At 43.8% G+C, this 19,609-nt stretch overlaps 1 protein-coding gene across 3 annotated transcripts in view; it reads right to left on the bottom strand.

Moving 5' to 3' along the window:
• LOC138285661 (uncharacterized) overlaps positions 1-19,609 on the bottom strand; it is a 222,604-nt gene that overhangs the window by 81,967 nt on the left and 121,028 nt on the right. For all 3 annotated transcript variants that reach the window (XM_069225910.1, XM_069225909.1, XM_069225911.1), the window contains 3 exons: positions 17,763-17,860; positions 4,662-4,730; positions 4,516-4,574 (listed from right to left, as the gene is read on the bottom strand). In XM_069225910.1, coding sequence (XP_069082011.1) covers positions 4,516-4,574; positions 4,662-4,730; positions 17,763-17,860 — 226 coding nt within the window. The remainder of the gene's footprint in view (positions 1-4,515; positions 4,575-4,661; positions 4,731-17,762; positions 17,861-19,609) is intronic.

Below are 19,609 nucleotides of genomic sequence, written 5' to 3'. Positions count from 1 at the left end.
ATCGCTTTAAAGTTGAATTTGCATGTTCACCAAATAAATATGCACCATCAATTGGCATATCTACTGCCTAAGAAAAATCAGAGTGATGCAACCAAGCATGTCTTTGCAATGCAACTGATTGGGTCATAGTTCTACCCAGGGAATCTATGGTGTCCATACCATTTTTTATGGTAAATTTAGCCGCTTCTAAATCATCCTGTACCAGCTGTAGCAGTTCACCTCTGGCTTCCTCCAGAAGAAAAGGCAGAAAAAGTGCTATTGAGTCCCATAACATAACGGAAAACTTGCCCAAAAGACAAGCAGTATTGAAAGAATGCAATGCTGCACTAACCGAAGAGAACATAGTTCTCCCACAATTTTCCAGCCATCTGGACTCAAAGCTTGGTGGTACTACAGGACGGTCATGGGGTCCGCAGAAGCTGTAACTGCCTGTACAATCAGACCTTTTATGGAGGCATGTAGTAAAAGACAAACAGGATTGCCAGAGGCTGGCTGATGCCTATGGGATAAGGCTGTTCCACCTGCATTCCAATTACCGGTTTTGCCCAGGCTCCTAATAAAATGTTGTATAGAGACTCATCATAAGGGAGTAAGGGCTCCACTCATATCTCCCCCTGGTGAAGTACAGTCACTAAAAGGTCAGTGGATAGTTCTAATGGGGGAAGCTGCCAATCCATGACTACAGCTACTCTCCTTAACCTTTTTGCATAAGTGGAACTCCCCTCTGTAGCCATACCAGGTGCAGGAAGTAAGTCCAAAAGTGGAGAGGACTCAATCTCACTAGTCTCACTCAGTTCTGTCAACCAATTTTCCTCTGAAGGTGGTAACACAGTGTTGTCCAAAGAGTTTTGATCACCTTTATTGTCCTCTTCAACTTCAAAACTGCCTCTTCCAGTACAAAAAAAAGTGTCAGGTTGTATAGGAATATCTGGACAATTGACTTAATCAGTCAACTCAGTTGACACAGTATCCGACGCGTCTGGTGCCGCTGCAGCATCATACCTACAGCAGAAAGAATAGGTTCAGTGTCCACTGGTGCCGTCGTCACTGGATGACCAGACCAGCGCGAAAGGTGGAAACCCTGAAGGGCTGTGCATTGCCACCATTACGGATCACACAACGAATCCAGAGGGCCTAACTGAACTGAGGGCAAACCCTTCGGTGTAGATTCAGCTAGGACACCCCCCACATCCCTGAGGCTAGAAAGTGCAGCAGAGGGAGGCTCAGGCTCAAAGATTTCATGCAGGGAATGATCATATTCCCTCATTTGGGCCATAGTAGCCCCCAACTCCAATGAAAACAGGGAGGCGCGGGGTAGCCTCTTGTAAAGGCCCCTCAACCGAAGGCTGGGAGACCGCATCGGAGATGCCTGACTTACATGTCAGTTTTGTTGATTTCTGCTTTGGGGACTCCTTCAATGTCAACGGTGAAGGACCGTCATGCGAACAGCTCCTCGAGCAATCTCTGGACTTCGAGAGGGACCGATGACTATGCCGGGCCTCTGCTAGCCACGCTGCCAGAATTTTCAAACAATTCTCCCTCAAAGCCTTCGGCCAAAGACAACAACAGGAACCACACTGCTCGGAGTGGTGATGTACTCCAAGGCACCACATACAGAACATACAGATGGTATGTGGATTTGTGACCAACATTTATCTGCCACAAGATCTACAGGGTTAAAACCCTGAAGGCATTTAAAAAAAACATGCTGTTTCCTCAACAACTGCCGAGATGGGCCGAAAAATGCCCCCCTAACCACTTTGGATCCACGTTGCAAGCGCAAAAAGAAGGAACTGACGTCGGTGCGCTGGCAAGGAGGTTATATGGACTCCATTGAGGTCACATCCGGTGGACGACGTTGATACGGAGTCGTGCGTCACCCTCTTCTGACGCACAGATGTACTAAGGGAAAACATTTCTGAATCCAGTCTTGTGCCTGGGGAAGGATTCTAAAGTAAGGAATATGGGGCTAGGTGTCTCCATCACAAATAAATGCTATTCTGATGCGGGGTCAGCGGAGCACCAAAGGCTTAGGATACCTTCAACTTGTTGTAAAGTGCCTCTGGTGATTGATACTAAAAGGTGGAGGTGCCCCTGGTGTAATCATTGCTTATCACTGGACATAATAGGCATCATTGCTAACTTTGCCAGTTGATCCTTATTGCTAACCTTGGATAGTGCCCATTATTGTTTTTCTTGTCTGATATGGTAATTCTTACTAATCCTACCCGACATGCCTTTTTATCGTCTTGTATGATTGAATCATTACTTTCAATCTTCTTTGATACAGTCTTTTTTTGCTAATATTTCCTGACGTGGACAGTGATGCTTCTTTGCAATGTATGCTTGATTTGGATATAGGAAGTCGGTTAAGCCATATTGAAGAGATGTTACATCTCAGTGGGGATTTAGTGTAAAAGGATAAAGACTGTGGAGATTCGGTCATACGTCCAGGCACCTGAAATCGACCATGCCTCTGCATGCAATATAGCTTTTCTAAGGACAAACTTGCTTTACAGGAGTCTCTAGAATCTGCATCAACAGAACAAGTGCCTGTGTTATAGTTCGTAGGCCAGGTTGGCAGATGCAGTGCTTATACTTCTTGAAGATCACAGGCTCTGGGTCCTTTTTTAAACAAAGAAACATAATTATTCTGTGTCTAGCGTATTAAATTATATTGCGTGCCTACAGTCAGTTACAATTAGTGCTTAAACTGATTCAAGTGTACATACAAGTGCATACTTGAGGCGTAGGTATACACTGCATGGATTGGCTAAGGGTCGGGGTCTGTGGCCAGGCCCTCTGGCCAACCTCTATAAGCACCCATCTGGGCACCACGCCACGCGCAGCCTTTAACCGTGCGCAGCAGGGTCTGCTGTCCATCAAAATGTAACTATAATATTCTTCCCAAACATTTTTCCAGTCTGTCTCTTTGAAGTCACTGTATGGAGAGGCCACTGAACTAGCGATATCTCTCTTTTCCATCCTATTACAAGATGGAAGAGAGCGAGAGTGACAGGACCGTGGGGGTGCCTCAAGGCCCCCGCAGTCCTAGCCGGCTCCCCACGTCCTGCAGTAGCCAGCATTGCTCTCACAAGCCAGGAGCTGCTTTAAGTATTTGTGTGCAGGAAAACAGATGAAAACTCTGCTTTCTGTCAGTGGGAGCCATCTGTCCCACCTCTGATGTGATGCCCACATCGTCAATTAGCACAAATCTCAAAAAAGTTGTGTTACTGTTGTGGGCCTCAGCAAAATGTCTAGCAACAGGATACTGTTTGTTGTTATTTTTAATGGCCCTCATATGCTCCAATACTCTTTTTTGGCTTTATGAAGGATACTGCCTACATATAATTTATCACAAGGGCATATCAAACAGTATATGCAATATTCCATGTCACATGTGTCTATCTTCTTTATGTAGTGATATTTTTGTCTGGTAGAGAACCACACCTTACTACAATTATTGCTTTGTCTAGAAGCTTTGCATTTCGTACAGCAGTGAAAACCTCCTGTACCCTGAGCTATATTACTGTAAATATTCTGGGAAGATACTAAATTACTGCTCAAATTATCACATAATGACCTACTCTTTCTAAAGGTGATTTGTGGTGTATTGTGCACAGCTTTAGCTATGTGATCATCTGTTTTGATTATGCCCCAGTATTTGTTGAATATTTTCCATACCTGAGGAGCCTAGTGATGAATCCAATTGTTTATTCATTTTCAGAATGCAATGGCTGTGGATGAAGTAAATGTGTTCTATCTACAGCATCCACCCGATTACTGGCTTGCTGAACCCCTTTCCTTAAATCTCCCAAACATGATTTGCCTTTCATGATCAAAATCAGACACTGTACTACAAATTCTTCTGGCTCTCAATAGTTCCCCATAGGGGATGCTACGAATCATACTTTTAGGGTGTGCACTTGTTACATGTAACAAATTATTACCTGCCATAGGTTTATGATGCAGTCTAATATTGATTTTAGCGTTCTCAATAAAAACCTCCACATCCAGAAATTACATTTTTAATCTATTCATAATGCCTGTAAAGTGTAGGTTCAGTTAATTACAATTCAAATCTCTAATGAACACCTCTGCCGAGGGTGCATCCCCCTTCCAAATGATGAAAATATCATCTATAAAACGTGTCCACAAGATTACATGATCATCAAATGCCGGGATGGGAGTGGACAAGCGCTCCTCCCACCAGCCCACAAATAAATTTCCGTAGCGGGGGCGAAGCATGTGCCCATCGCCATCCCCTGCATCCGTCTGTATAATTTGTTGTCAAACAGAAAAAAATTGTTGGTAAGAAAAATCCAATTCATATCAATCAACATTTCCGAGTGTAGTAATAGGGAAAGTGATCTGGTCCTTAGAAAATGCCTAATCGCCTTGATGCCTTTTTATCAAACAAAGTTGTAAAAAGGAAACAAAACACTACAATAGCCTGACCAATTCATTTTGTTAATGCTCATCCTTTCAGACGTGCCTTTACAATGATCTACGTACCTGGGTACAAGCCAAGATATGAAATGGCCAGGAGCATCCTTTTCCTCTATTTGTGCATTCTGCAATAAGATGAACACAGCTATGATTAAAGGAGATTTTGCCCAACATAAAAAGAGAGCGAAATAACAATGAACTTGAAAATATACCTTTTTTTCTTGAAGAAATTCTTGCACAAGGGGAAGCGTGTTTTTTGAAAGCACATAGAAACAAGGGCACTGAAAACAAATGCAAATTACATTAAAGTTAACACTCCTGTTGAAAAGCATGGGAAATATTTATGCACTGTGTTTATTTTGTTTACTTTTTCGATTATTTCAATTGAGCAGCATTAAATATACAATACAGAATCTAATCAGATCCACAATAATGCAGGCTTGCGGCAGACTGGATATGAGGAACATGGTGGTAGGCTCGCGCAGACTGCAGGAGCTCTCCATCAGGGGAATGCCTGTCTAGTGATATTCTGGGATAGGCAGCATTGCGTACCCTGTGACCACTGCTTCGCCTTCAGGGCATAAATGCACTGTTTTAAAAAAGAAATCCCCTTGAAAAGAGTTAAAGGCAGCTTACCTATCGGTGGATCCTGCCAGGCATGGACACAGTCGCCAGCCCCGCTTGTCTTAGGAGTCTGCTGTGGGATATCGTGTCTCTCGTGCTTGCTGCACTGCTCTCACGCGGTCAGGACCCGTGTTTGCTTACGGGTCAGCAGAGGGATCGCGTCACAGTCTGCTCCCTGGTAGCGAGAAAGAATGCTGATCGCCAATGACACCATGTTCCGAGGGAGGAAGACTATGATTTGGCATCAATGTATGGAGTGTAGCCCTCGCCCCCTGAGGTAATAAAAAATACTTACTCAAGCGATAAGGGGGCTGTTGTTAAAAAACTGAGGTAGCAGATCGTGAAATTTCACGTGCAGAAACCTGCTAAATTAACACAAAACCTACCAATGCCAAAAAACACAAATGTAATCAGCCGGGATCTGATGTGTCCCATGACTGAAACCGCTACAGCTAGCTCTAGTAAAACAGACAGTCTATGAAGTGGGGAGGGTAGGAACAGGTACATACTACAATCTGTCCCTGTACGAAGAAACATCAGCCCTTTAGGCAAGGTGAGCAGGCCGGAGATACCAACCATTGAAGTAAGACTAGCCAAGAAAAAAAAATGATCACAAGAAAAAAATATATAGTATTACGCTGCGGCAAAGAGTGCACTAACAACTGTAAGATCTACTCCATCACTTAAGTCCTTTTTTAGGATGATGGAGCAGGCGGAGGGGAAAAAACACTGATGGGGCAGTTACGGATCCTCCAGACCTCCCAGAAGGCCAATCTTGGAATTTCATTTCAGGAGTTGAGATGCTAAGTGTGTCTGTGCACATAAAAGGTTTGAGACACTCCTTGAGGCAGGGGGGACTATTAAGCCAGAGTTTGGTCAATCTAGATTTGCCAGCAAACGGCGGGGACTTGGACAGTCAGCCAATTAGTTTGTAGGTGGCAGATGTAGATAAGGAAAGTAGATTGCAGATTCAGAAAGGTTGCAGAGAAGATCTTCTGGGACCCTGTGAAACTTACGATTCTTTGGAACGCATCCTTTTTAATCCTAGAGCTGATATGATGAAAAAGTTAAACATTTCTGAAAGTAATCAAGAGGAGATTTAAGGCACGTGTGATGTGTTAGAGAAGTTTGTTGAGTTGGCAAAGAACCTCCACTCTAGAGGAAAATCTGGAATAAATGAGTCGGGCTTTGTACACCAATGCTCAGGAGATAACTGAGCTTAGAATGGAAAATAAAGAAATACTGGATAACTTAGAAATGTTGGAGAACCATTCTAGGTGCAATAATCTAAAAGTACTGCAAATTCAAGAAGGGGCAGAGTCTTGGAATTTGAAGGCCTTTACAATAGACCCTTTGAAGATGAATTTTCTCTACAGGATAGACCAGATATTGATCTTGAGAAGGAGATTTCAAAGAGTCCATACGAATCCTTTTAAGCTGTCTTCAAATCAAAAAGTTCCACGGGAAAGTCTGGTAGACTTTCAGACATATGCAGTCAAGGAGCTAATTCTGACTTGTGCTCTGAAAGCAAATGACCTGACTTATGAGGGTAATAAGTGTAAGATTCAGTCAGATGTAGGAATGAAGTCTGCACAACAACAGTGGGAGCATTGATCAAGGATGCAAGAGCTGCAGAAGCTGAGCGCTGAGGTCCAGATAAAGTTGCTTGCATCATGTGGAGGAAAAAAAGGTAAAATTTTAGAGATCCTGCAAAGGTGGATGCCTTTTTGGTGGAAATAAGAGTTGCTTATCAAGCAAGGGTCAGGACAGATGGTGGCAATTCATAACTGTGAATGTAATAGATGCTGTCGTAGATGATTTTCCTTTTCTTTCTTTTCTTTTCTCAGATATAGGTCTAGGTGGACACCCCTGATGTAAAGCTCTTGAATGGCCGACAATACGCCAAGATAGGAGGGTGGGTACCTCAGAAAAGGGGGTAAGGTGGGCACTTTGGGTGGGGAGCATGTGGCTAAAAAGAGAAAAAAGTTCCTTGGAGCACACAATAGGATTACAAGGAGTTATTGGAATCATGTAGGATCTAGAGGCAGGTACGTTTTCAGAAATATAAAGGGTAGAGGATGAAATAAAAACTAATGCTGAGGTAACAGAAATCAATTTAGTAATTTGGAATGTGAACAGGGTCAGATCCAGAAAGAAACAAGGCCGGGTAGTAAAGCACTTAAAAGGTGGAGGGCCCATATAATCATGTTACAAGAAGCACATTTAAACTTTCAGAAATCAGTTGGGTTTTTTAAAAAGTAAATTTAGCTGGGTTCAGGATATGGTGTGTTCTGAACAGGTGGGGGAGAACCAAGGGAGTGGCAATTGTGATTAGAAAGCACGGACAGGACAGGGAGATGGTTAGTTTCTACATTGTTGGGTGAAGACATCTATTTAACGTGTGATGTATATTATGGTCCTAATTGTGGCAATCCTACATTGTTAAGAGTCTTGCAAAACATCTCCTGGACAAAATAGTGTCTATTATATTATAGTTTGAGGGGATTTTAGTGCAGTATTAAATCCTGAGTTTGATAGGACCTCAAAAGTAAAATATGTTACCCAACCTAAAATACAACGTGCTTTAAAAGGAATTATGAAAGATCGAAATTTAGTTGACATCTGGAGAAAGCACTAGGGGATTTCTAAAGTGTCTAACTTTTACAGTAAAAAGATATATGGATATAATTCCAGAATTTATTATTTTCTAGTGGATCAGGCCTTAAATGATTATGTTGTCCAAGTCATACACTCACCTGCCTTACTATCTGATCACTCTTTGGTCAGCTTAAAATTGGGCCTACCTGGGGTGGGGTTGAGCCTGAAACGGTGGACACTGAACAGGACAGTACTTTTAGATGAGACCTTGACATCAGAGCTGGCAAATTAAACAGTTGTTTTTTTATTTCCTTAAATGAGGTAACAGCTAGCCAGGTTATGGTATGGGACACATATAAGGCTTTGATAAGGGCAGTAATAACGAAACTAACAGTTAGGCGGAACAAGGAGAATAGGGCCAAAGAAAAGGCCTTGAAGGATAAAATTATGAGGAAGGAGGCAGAATTGCTAGATGCTTTAATAAATGATCCATCTAAACATAGAGCCCTGCGATGTGGATTAGAGGAGGCCCAAGCTGTATCTTGGCAAGGGATCCTTGCCAAGATAATTGTCAGATAAATAAAAGACAAGGAAGTTACAGTATTTGTGTATGGTGAGAATTGTAGTTCTCTTACAGTGTGGAAAACTAAAACTGATAAAACTAGGAGCGCCATTAAAGAAATGGCACTGGCAAGCTACTTGGCACCACTAAAGAAATTGAAGGGGCTAGTTTAAGATTTATTAGTAGCTCATACAGAGAATATATCTATACAGATAGCAAGGAAATCGAAAACTGGTTAATGGATAATGATTAATCAAAACACAGGTGGATGTGTCAGAAAAAGAAATTTCTGAAGAAGTCTGTATACATATTATGTCCCAAAAAGGTGCTAGGGCAGCTGGACCTGACAGAAACCCAGCTGAGATATACAAAACTCTAATAGAAGTCTTGGTGCAATCATTGAAAGTATTTTTCAGTAAGATATATCTACGGGGATAAAAGGCCCCACTTTCTTGGTCAGAGGCTATAATTGTGATGGCCTTGATTTCACTTTTCATTTCTTGTACTCTATTTTTCCTTTCTTAAAAAATAAATTTAAACAAACGCAATAACACTAAAATACAAGTGGCCCCAAACTTTCCTAAGGGAAATTGAGAATTGGTTTGCACTTTACACTCAGCCCAAAATGTAGACAACATTTGCACTATGACAGGCAATGGGACCCCAAGCTAAGGCTTTGCTTTTTGCCGGTCGGCGTGGAGCTGCTGCTGAGGGGCTGCACCGGTTCCAGCTCTGGATCTAGGCCTCCATCCTTTCACTGTCCTCAGCAGCCCGGGAGCAGGTGGCAGAGGGAGGCAGAGATCTAGGCTGCTGGCAACAGGGACCCTAGACCCAGAAAGCATTCAGACCCTAATTTCACTTTCTCTTCTATGTGCACATGGAGGCCCACACTAGGCATGGACTGGATTTTATATTAGGTGGGAGGGTCTATGGCTGTGCTCAGATAAAAGGAAACAGGCAGAGCTCCACGGAAAAGAGAGACAGGTTCTTTCTTTTCCGTGGAGCTCTGACTGCAAGATACATTTTTTCTGAGTACTCCTCCCCTATACCCTCCAGACATTATTTATTTGTATATGCCATGTAGGGCAGGCGGCATTCCACCACAAGCGGAACTCCGCAGTTTTTCACAGTCTTTAGCTAACTCCGCAGAATTCTGCAGAGTAGAACTCTGTGAGCTCTGCTCACCCTTAATTAGAGCAATAGTACACCCAGACCAGAGGAGGTTTACTCCTGGGAGGCATTTGAATGAGTTAACGCATCTGCTAATTTGCACTATAGATAGGACGGTTGCCCAGAAGATTCCATTGGCAGTTGCTGCTTCAGATGCTGCAAAAGCGTTCACTAGGGTCAACTGGGATATTTGGGGGTTCAAATCGTACATGGCTTAACAGATATTCCTATTGTTAACTTGAGGAAGGCCACAGTGGAGATAAATAAGCTTTTGCAAAAATGGAATAGCCTCCCCTTAACAATATATGGGAGAGTGAATTTAGCGAAAATGGTTATCTTGCCTAAAGTTACATTTCTATTTGATACCAAACTGCTTAACACATTCTTCTGCATGATGACAGCTCCAGACTTACCAAGAATTAGGTTCCCCAAAGTGAACTGGCATTGTTCTTTAATGGCTTGTGGAACAGTGCAGGCGCGTGCATTCTGTTTCAACCTGATAGGATGCACTGTGAATTGATAGAAGAAACCAGGCGAAGCCAGAAGTTGTCAATTAGTTAATTCAGTTATTTTCTTTATGTATCATGGACACTGTGCAGTCAGAGCACGGTAGGTTTCTTTTTAGGAAGGCATTAAACAGCTGAAGGAAACGACCATGTAGGGGATACAATTCACACGTTAAATATCATTCATGTGTGATTGAGATGTTTTCAAGAGCAGGCAGGTGGCTTCTTGCCCTGCTTTGAGCTTTCCTACTCAACAGAGAAAAAGATAGCTTTAAGTATCTGATAAGTTTTTTCGGCCCCTCTCCCATCTGACTCCGGTTATTTGATACTTGGGATATAAAGTCCTTTGTTTCCACTATAAGAACTAGAGCACCTAAATGTTATAAGGCACTGAATCTACATTAACTGCAAATGCAAACCTTTGAAAGGCTAGGCTTCTCCCTTGAGTGGAGGAGCCTCTACCCAGTGCAGGAATTCTGTCTTCTAAAAGATGTTGCGCAACAAACGAAACAAGACCTCCAATCCCAGATTGAATATGCATGCTAGCATGCTAGCAGTGAGATCCAAACGTTTGGCCTTAGGTAAGTTAGGTTACACTTGATATTTACCAAATTATTCCATGCTTTCCTTCCCCTCCTCTCTCGGACCACCACTCTTCCAGAAGACCCAAGAATGACCGAGACTCGATATAAGCAACCTATATGTAAAAAGGACAATTTGCTTCACTTATGGGCTGCCATTAAAACAACCCACTTCATTGTGGGAGTTGTAGATCTGGTTCACATTGCTTAAATAAACAAGCAGAACCCAATGGCGTGCAAACTAAAAGTCTAGGGCTGTCTCAGTATGTCCATTGCTCTCTGGGGTCAGCTACTGTCCAGTAAGTCTGAAACGCAAAAGCAGTGAGGCATGATGCGGCTGCTGGAGACTCTAAACACATACCTTACTCACCTCACCAAATGCCACTACACAGATCTCTTCATGTACAAAGGAGAACTGATAAGGCTCAGAATTTGCTGTCGTTCTGAATGAAAGCTTACTTGCAGATGATGCTTGGGCAAATTCACTAAGGTTTAGTGACAGTTGCTAAACAATGGGACTGTTTCTCTTATAAATTTTATAGTATATTGTTTATTGAATTGTTAGGCAAAATGTAAATGTGTGACATTAATAATTTGCTCCTCCACAGGAATTCTTACTTACAGCAGAGGGGGGACTGGACATTTTCACTACAGTGGATGCAACTCATGAGTACAGTTCCTACGCCGAGAGTTGACAAATTCATGCTGAAGAGATGATGTCACTGTTCTTATTTTTTTAATGTTAAGTGGATTTCAAGTTGTACTTCAAAGGGATGTGACGAGTAAGCAAGCTGGGGCAATGACATCATTATTCTAATTTCTGTGACATCATGAGATGAGATCACGCCGCAGCAGTGATGTTTTTGTTATTCTCATTCTGTGATGTCAATAGGATCAGAATATCATGTTGCAGCCATGTCACATTTACTCTGATGTCCATGACATCAGAGGGAAAAGGGCATCAGCTTACAGTGGGAATATACGTGTTGTTCATAATTCCTAGTGCTTTAGAAGTATGATCATTTCACATGTCACAGCTTTAGAGGTATGATTATTTCACACTCTATGTATTGCGCATAAGGTAAAACATGCACAAGGCCCACACACCCTAAGTCATCTTGTCATACCGTATAATAATGCGGGAGCGCTAAGATCTAACAGGTGCTCACTCCTGGCCACTCCCAAAATTAAAAGAGCGAGAGGCAGAGGCTGATCATTTGGCTATCCAGTGCCTCAGCTCTGGAACACTCTGCCTAGTTACCTCAGATCCAACAGCAACCTGCTAAGTTTCAGGAAGAAATTGAAGACGTATTTCTCCCCTTAAAAGCAATGCACCTCTTTTCATGATTTCTGTTAGAGCTGGGAAGCCTGCTTTTGGGTAGCTATGCGCTCTACAAGAACTTGCAACATAACATAACACTAGAAGGATTAAATGATTGTTATTTTCACTTCTCTGACAGAAGGCAGAAACTATCACAATGTAGAAATTATATCATTGGTATTATCACTTCTTTGACATCAGTGGGAGAGAATATTACACACGTAGTTAAAGGAGCAGAGTTGGAACCATCTTATGATGGACAAAAGCCCACTGACCTCTGCTGATATTTCAGCCCTTGACCTGCTGGTTATAAAAAATAAAATGCTGTTTGATATCGGTATCATAATCATGGGAGCAGGGTTAACAAAATATTTGGTGGTGCCTGAGTTACATGACCCAATTTTGAATATAAATAGGGAAGAACAGCATTTTTGTAATTTCTGTTTGCTGCAGTATCACATGGCAGTGGTGTTGTCTGTGATCACCAGCACCAGCCTTCCCTTGATTGAAGGAAGAAAGGCTTTTAACGCCAAGCAAATCGACCTGAGCTCCATCAAGTTTAGGTGAAGTTCGGACTCTGTCAGAGACCAAAGTCCTCTGATCTCCACCTCTCCCAGATAGCCACTCCAGCTAAGGAATGATGGTCCTCAGTCAGCTGATCGTAAGCGGGGGGCATAGGTGGAGGCGGTGTCACTAAGAGAAGGTAGTAGCCCCTTTGGACTATCTGCCATACCCAATGGTGTGATGTTACTGACCACCAGAGGTGAAGGTGATGGCAGATCTTGCCTCCCACTGGGTGCCCATGTTGGCCTGATGGCAGACTAAAGATGCTTCAAGGCAGCGGTTGCTGGGGGAGGGAAAGTGTGGACTGATCTGACCGCTGGCTGCCTGTCCCATGTGGTCTTTAGGCTGGGAGGTTATGGGCGTGGTTGGAGACCCCTTCCATGGCCACAAAAGTGGCAGAAGGCAGATTGGTGTTGACAAGGGTCCATAGGCAAGCCCAAGGACCTGCCTGCAGTCCTGCTGTCCTTAAAGTGCTCCAGCTCTGAATCTGCCTTGTCTCCAAAGAGGCGAGAGCCATCAAAGGGCACGTCCATGAAGGAAGCCTGAACATCCCCTGAAAAACCAGATGTTCTCAGCCAGGCATGGTGCCGCAAGGCCACAAACAATGAAATAGCTCTACCCAGCAACTCAGTCATGTCAAGTCCACATCTGATTGAGAACTTAGCTGCATCTCTGCCATTGGCAACAGCCTAAGAGAGTATGGCCAAGGCCTCCTCCGGGACCATAGGCAGCACTTGTGCAACAAATCCCATATTGTATGGGAATAATGACCCAACAGACACAGGGTGTTCACCGACTGCAGTGCCAGGCTAGTGGAAGAGAACATCCTCTTACCAAGGTGTCCAGCCTCTTTGACTCCTTACCCGGTGGAGTGGTAGGGATCGCGCGAGGGTGAATGTGGGATGAAGAGGATTGGACCACCAAGCTCTCCAAGTAGATGCTGGGAAAAGAAACTGGGATGGCGAGGCGATGGTAGCGGGCAATCATACTATTCACAGGAGCCTCTGTGCAGGGTTTGGACCAGGCCTCAAGTAGGACATCCGTAAGGGCTTCATTGAATGGTAGTAAGGGTTTTGAGGTGGGGGGGACTCCTGACTGAAGGAACTCTGTTAGAATGTTAGTCTTGACTGCCACTTAGGGAAAGTTAAAGTCCAAGACCTCAGCCGCCCTGCGCACCACCATTGCAAAAGATAGGTAAGGTAAGGTGTCCAACCAACTGGCCTCACCCAGTTCCTCATACCAGTTGTCCTTTTCAACTGGGCCTTCTCCAGAAGGGGCCATAGATGCCTCCCAAACGCCTCCCTAACCAAGCCTATACAACAAATAAGGCACTGACTCCACTCCGGTAAGGATGCTTCCTCAGTGCCTTCAGGTGCATGACGCGGCAGCCCTTACATGTCTTGGTGTCCTGTCCCGGCTCTAGGCACAACAAACACACCAAGTGGGGGGCCTGTCAGATATTTGCCTTTGACAGGCCCCACATGGTTTGAAACCAGTTGGTTTCTGGGGTGACATCCTCCCAGGAGGTGAAGTCTCAAAAAAGTCGGCAAAAAAATCGAAAAAGACCAGTCAAAAAATGACTGAGGGGTAGCTCAATCCAGATCAGCATTATCTGGCACAAAAAGGAAAGAACTAACTTTAGTGTGCTGAGATGGCACCTATATAGGTACAGAGCATGTCGCTTCTGGTGCAGACGATGACGCCGATGTGGAACCGAATGACGCTGCTTACAGGCATGCAGGGGTATTGTTCGAAAATCTTCCAGATACAGTTTGACGCCTCAAGATATTCAAAGGTAAGGCTAGAGGTCTCTATCAGATGAAAAAAATATTTCAGGTATTTCTTCTCCATAATGTAGTGACTTGTGGGCACTAATGGAAGACATGTGAAAGAATGTTTTAAGGACAGTTTGTCTCACTTGTGCTTCTTGGCATGCTGGAAGATTTGTTTGTTGACATGTAAATAACTGTCCATGGGCCAGATGTAGCAAGCATTGTGCATGGTGCAAACTGCGAAAATAGCAGTTTGCGCCATGCAAAATGCTCCTCTCGATGCACATTCACAATTTGGGAGTCGGTACCGACTCGCAAATTGTGAATGCGACTCTCAAATAGGAAGGGGTGTCCCCTTCCTATTTGTGACTCGCATTGCGATGCTAAATTGCTTTGTGACCGCGAATGCGGTCGCAAAGCAATTCGCAGTTACCACCAGTGTCACAATGGTGGTAACCCATTTGCAAAAGGGAACCTTCCCCTTTGTGAATGTTGCCCAAAAAATGTTTTCAGAGCAGGCAGTGGTCCAGTGGACCACTGCCTACTCTGAAAAAACGAAACCAAATGGTTTCGTTATTTTTTTTTATTTGCAACTCGTTTTCCTATAAGGAAAACGGGCTGCAAAATAAAAATAAAAAACTGCTTTATTTAAAAAGCAGTTACAGACATGGAGGTCTGCTGTCTTCAGCAGGCCACCATCCCTGTGAGTGCAGGAACTCGCAATGGGGTCGCAAAATGCGACCCACCTCAATATTAATGAGGTGTGTCTTTGCGACCCCATAACGAATCGCAGACAGTGTCTGAGACACCGTTCTGCATCCGATTTTGCGAATCGGAAATTGCGAGTCGCACAGACTCGCAATTTCTGATTCGCAAAATCGGACCTTCCTACACCTGGCCCCATGTGTCATCTGCTGACAGAATTTTACCTGGAAAGGCATTGGTGGGTAAAGTAGACCCTTGGCATACAGGACAATGTGCACTTAGTAAATTTGAATGCACTTGATAATCTATCTGGCTATACCAAACTTGGCTGCCAAAATTGAGTCATGCAAAAGCCAGTCGTGTCTCACGCTGACTAAAAGGGGCGGGACGGCGTGCGCAGGGAGAGAAGAATTAAATTAAACACTTACCTGCGCTCCTACGCCAAGCCGCTCCTCTGCCTCCTCCTGTCTCGCTGCACGCAGGCACAGGCACCCAGCCTGCCCTGCGCCCAGTCCTGATGCTGCTCAAAGCAGCGTCAGGATTGGCCAGGGCGCTCCCAGGCAGACTGGGAGCCTATGCAGGCTCTCTCCAGCCCAGCAACTGTGTTGTTTGGAATGAGTCCTGTGCACATGTGTGTTAGGCCGGCCAAACACACATGCCCTCATCCCTCTCTTTGTTCGTCACCCCTGTGGCCCACGATTAAACATAGTTTATGATCGTATTATGATAGTTTTTTTGGGGAAAAGGATGCAGCTGCCGCTGCTCGCAGGGGGCGACGCTCCTTATGGAGGAGCAGCCCCTGGCAAAAGCAAAAACAGCTGTTTAGTTTTCCCCATGGGCTTTGTTCTGTCAACACGAGAGCAGGCATAACATCTAGGCCTTCATTACCCATTTTGCAGAGTGGATTTAGTTCATGTCTTAAATCAATATTGCAATAGTATCACACCTGTGTTTCCAGGTGCAGTTTTATTACACTGAGTAAATGATTTTTACCAGATGCAGTACAATCGCACACAGATTAACTTGGTGTGGGAAAAAAGAAAATGCCATTACAAGTAGATACATACCTGGGGGCCTGCTCTTCATATGACCGAGTGGTAAGTGTTGTTTCATCTGGCAGTGAGTCCTTAGCAGGTTAATGCTCAAAGGATTGATAAGCTTTTGAACAGGGTTGAAATGCAAATAGTCCAGGCATGGCTGTGTCATTCTTTGTCTTTTTAGGAACAGGATAAACCCTCAATCCTGGTTAATGGCTTCCTCAATAGTAAACTTTCATTTCTTATGTGGTTCGTGCGCAGAGGAAGGTGGCCAGACAAGAATGAGACCACTGTCAGGCTCGATGTAAATGGTGCACTGGCAAGTGTCAGGCTGTTCATTCTCTTCATGAGAACGACTAGGAGGTGAGGGGGCAGAGGGTGCACTTGAGTTTGAAACCAACCTGGGGAATGAGGGTAGCTCGATAAACTCTCAGATTCAAGACTTCTGCATCACGGAAGTGCCAGCTTTGAAACCCTTTAGGCAACGAACTTTTCCACACTAGAGAACTGTCAAGGCTTTTTTGAGGGCTGTTCCTCAGCCCAAGGCTTGGCGCTCTCTGTGCTGTCTTTTGGTATTTAGCCAAGGCTCGAGGCCCCGACTTATCTCTAGGTGTACATGCTTGAAACCTTGGGTACATAGTGTTTGTCCTCGATGCGAGTTTCATAGCGGGCCCTGAAGATTCTTCTTCGGAGCTGGAATTGTTAAGGTGCACATGCCACGCACTACTCCTGCATTGCTTCCAGTATACTATATTGTCCCCCTTGTCATCAGATTGTGCTACTCGACATGTTCGGCACTGCTGTGGACAGTCACCCAGTACAGTCCCAGCACTGTATCTTTCCGTAATCCACCAACTAGTTTTCTTGAACCAAATGGTGTTAGAAGCGGGACATGCAAACTGGCTACGCTCCCTCAAAAGACAGACAGTACAGACCCAATGTTGGTCCGACCAGAGGAATTTATTGCTGCATAAAGGCAGAATCGAAAAGGTTTATTCTCCCTACACAGCTCTCCAAACATGTCATTCCCATGCAACCTGGTCCCAGGATCTTCTGGTGTTTTGGACCAAAGGCCTTAGCTGTAGACTAATGAGCTTGACATTTTCACCAACAATGTCCTGGTTCTCTGGCATCAAAGGATACAACTTTGGAACGCATCAAAATGGAGCACTGGAAAGTCCATCCAAGCCAGATGGCCAAAAAAACAAAACAACTATCTAAGGGGCATTGTGGGTTTCAGGGAGTGATGTCATTAATTCCTCAAAACCGAACGAGCCCATGATTAAATGGCGTAAGTGTGGAAAAGAATATGATCTGTAGCTGCACATACTGAAAACTAAACGGCTGTTGGTTAAAATGGCCACACAAGACACAAAAAATTATACTCCCATCACCTTCCATGTGTTGGGGCTGTGCTTCATTCCTTTCGTTTTCCATCTATAGAGGTCACCAGATTTCAGCTCCACTAATAGCAAGAGCAGTGTGCAGAGGGGCTGCAGAAGAGCAAGTAAAGATCTAAAATGCCATTAATCACATTGACTGGCACTCCGGACACTGAATGGCTGTCCTGTGGACTCATACAAAATGTGAATGGCACTTCCTAGCAATGGCTGACCGAAAGGCCCTCTCTAAGTACATTTTTCTTTCATTAAACCTTTCCAGGCAGATATCTAAAACATAGAAAGAATTGGAGTCTGAGCCATGAAATAGACATTTGGGTATGATTTAATAAGAATATGAGGATGCAATTGCAGTCAACAAATCGGAAATACTGAAATACTATTTGTGCACATTGTAGATGAGGATACAATACACATACACAAATACACACACAAAGTATGTCAGCGAATATGGGAATGAAAAGAAATCCTACCGCCCAACGTGACTCTGTCTGATCTGAAGATGGCTTTTCCTTCATTGCAGTCACCCTCAAGTTTTTGTCAGTTTCCAGAATCCCATACATCACCGTTTCTGTTAAGACGATAAAAATAAACCAGTATAGCACATTTGTATTTTGGCAACTACCTACTTTTGCTATTTTGAAATATACTTATGGTTAAACATAATGCTAAAAAGAAATATTTTATTCCGCCTGTTGCAAATTCCAGTATGTCAAAACTGATTTTCCATCGTGAGACTGCCACTTTATTTGCTGCATAATTTACTGAGGCAACTGAATGTAACTTATAAGAATTCCATTAATCTGTTTAAAATTTCAACTTTGTGTCAAGAAATGTACGGGTGCAACAAGATCATTTCTGAAATTCAGTTTGTGGCAACGACATTATAGATATTGCATGAGGAGGCCTAAGTATTACCCACAAACACAAAAACTACACGTTTTCCATCATAGAATTGCAAGTAGGACCTTCGAGCACACAAACATGCATTGGTGGAATAGAACAGGTTGATGCACGTGGCGCTCTCCCCAGCCACTGAAATCCCCTTACCATGCCTCCAGAATGCTAGGGAAAGACAGACCTTTTATTCCACTGGGTCTGGTCCCAGTGGGATGGAGACAAGGGAGAACAGTTTTACGCATTCTGGGCCGCTGCTGTTGCCTCTGTCACTTTCCCCAGATCCCCGATATTAATTGCAGCAAATGTAAAGAGCTTCAAGATAAAGAGTGAGAAGGGGAGCGAAGAATGGTGAAAGAGCGAGAGATCACAGACGGACAAAAGAGACAGGAGATAAGGGGAGAGAAAATGAATGGCAGAAATGAGAGAGGGCGAGCAAGGAGAGGAAGAGGGCTTTGCCGGTTTGCGCATTTTTGCCAGGGCTGCTTGTGGTTACACGGTCGAGTCCTGGATAATACACACCCTCCACAATGCATCTTTGAACACCTGCATTTCTTTTTTATGTGAAGTGTTAAAGCAGCTCCTTTGCTGCCTTTCTGAACAACTGTCCATCTTCATAAAGCTTGGCGACTGGAATGTATACATGGAACCTGATCTAGCAATTTGTAATGCACCTCATGGGAAGGATGCCATTGGCAATCCTCTTGAGCCTGGCCAAGTGACAACAACTTCTTAGAGTCCGTTTTCCCACGGCAGTGCGTGTGGATTTCTGCCCCTTTTCATGCCTTCTGACGCGATCAGGGTGAATTATAGGAGGTAGAGTGTGGCTGATACAGTATTACTTCACCTAATGGGACTCTTGCCCTAATTAAGCAGACTCCTTCTTTGCGTCTCCTTGCAGTTTTCCACAGCTGTGAGAACCACTTAAGTCAGCCCACCCTGGGTTGTCTAGGTTTCCCTGGGTGCTAGCTAAGTTAGGGTCCAAATTCTAGAGCTACCCACATTGGAAAAATAGGGTCAGTTTTCAATGGCAAAATGCAATGCGTCCATGTTGCGTTTTGGGCCGTTTCCTGTCGCAGGCACTAACTAGGTCTATCCACACAAGTGAGGTACCATTTTTATCGGAAGACTTGTGGGAGCATAGAACAGTAGAACATTTGTTATTACCAAGTGGTTTTCGCTGCATTTGTGCCTTTTAAATGTAAGTCGGTGTATAAGAAATGACATTTTGAAAAAAACACTCTAAATCATATGCTAGTATGGGTACGTACAAATTCAGAGATGTAGAAATAACCACTGTTCCTGAACTCCATGCCTTGTGCCCATTTTAGAAATACATAAGTTTCCTTGATACCCATTTTTCAATCTGCCTATTTTGCTATAAGAATGGGTCTATGCGTATTACTCAATGAAAATCCATTGT

The sequence above is a fragment of the Pleurodeles waltl genome, chromosome 3_1 (assembly GCF_031143425.1).
Source record: "Pleurodeles waltl isolate 20211129_DDA chromosome 3_1, aPleWal1.hap1.20221129, whole genome shotgun sequence".
NCBI classification, from domain to species: Eukaryota; Metazoa; Chordata; class Amphibia; order Caudata; family Salamandridae; genus Pleurodeles; species Pleurodeles waltl.
This window is presented reverse-complemented; position numbering and strand designations above follow the sequence as displayed.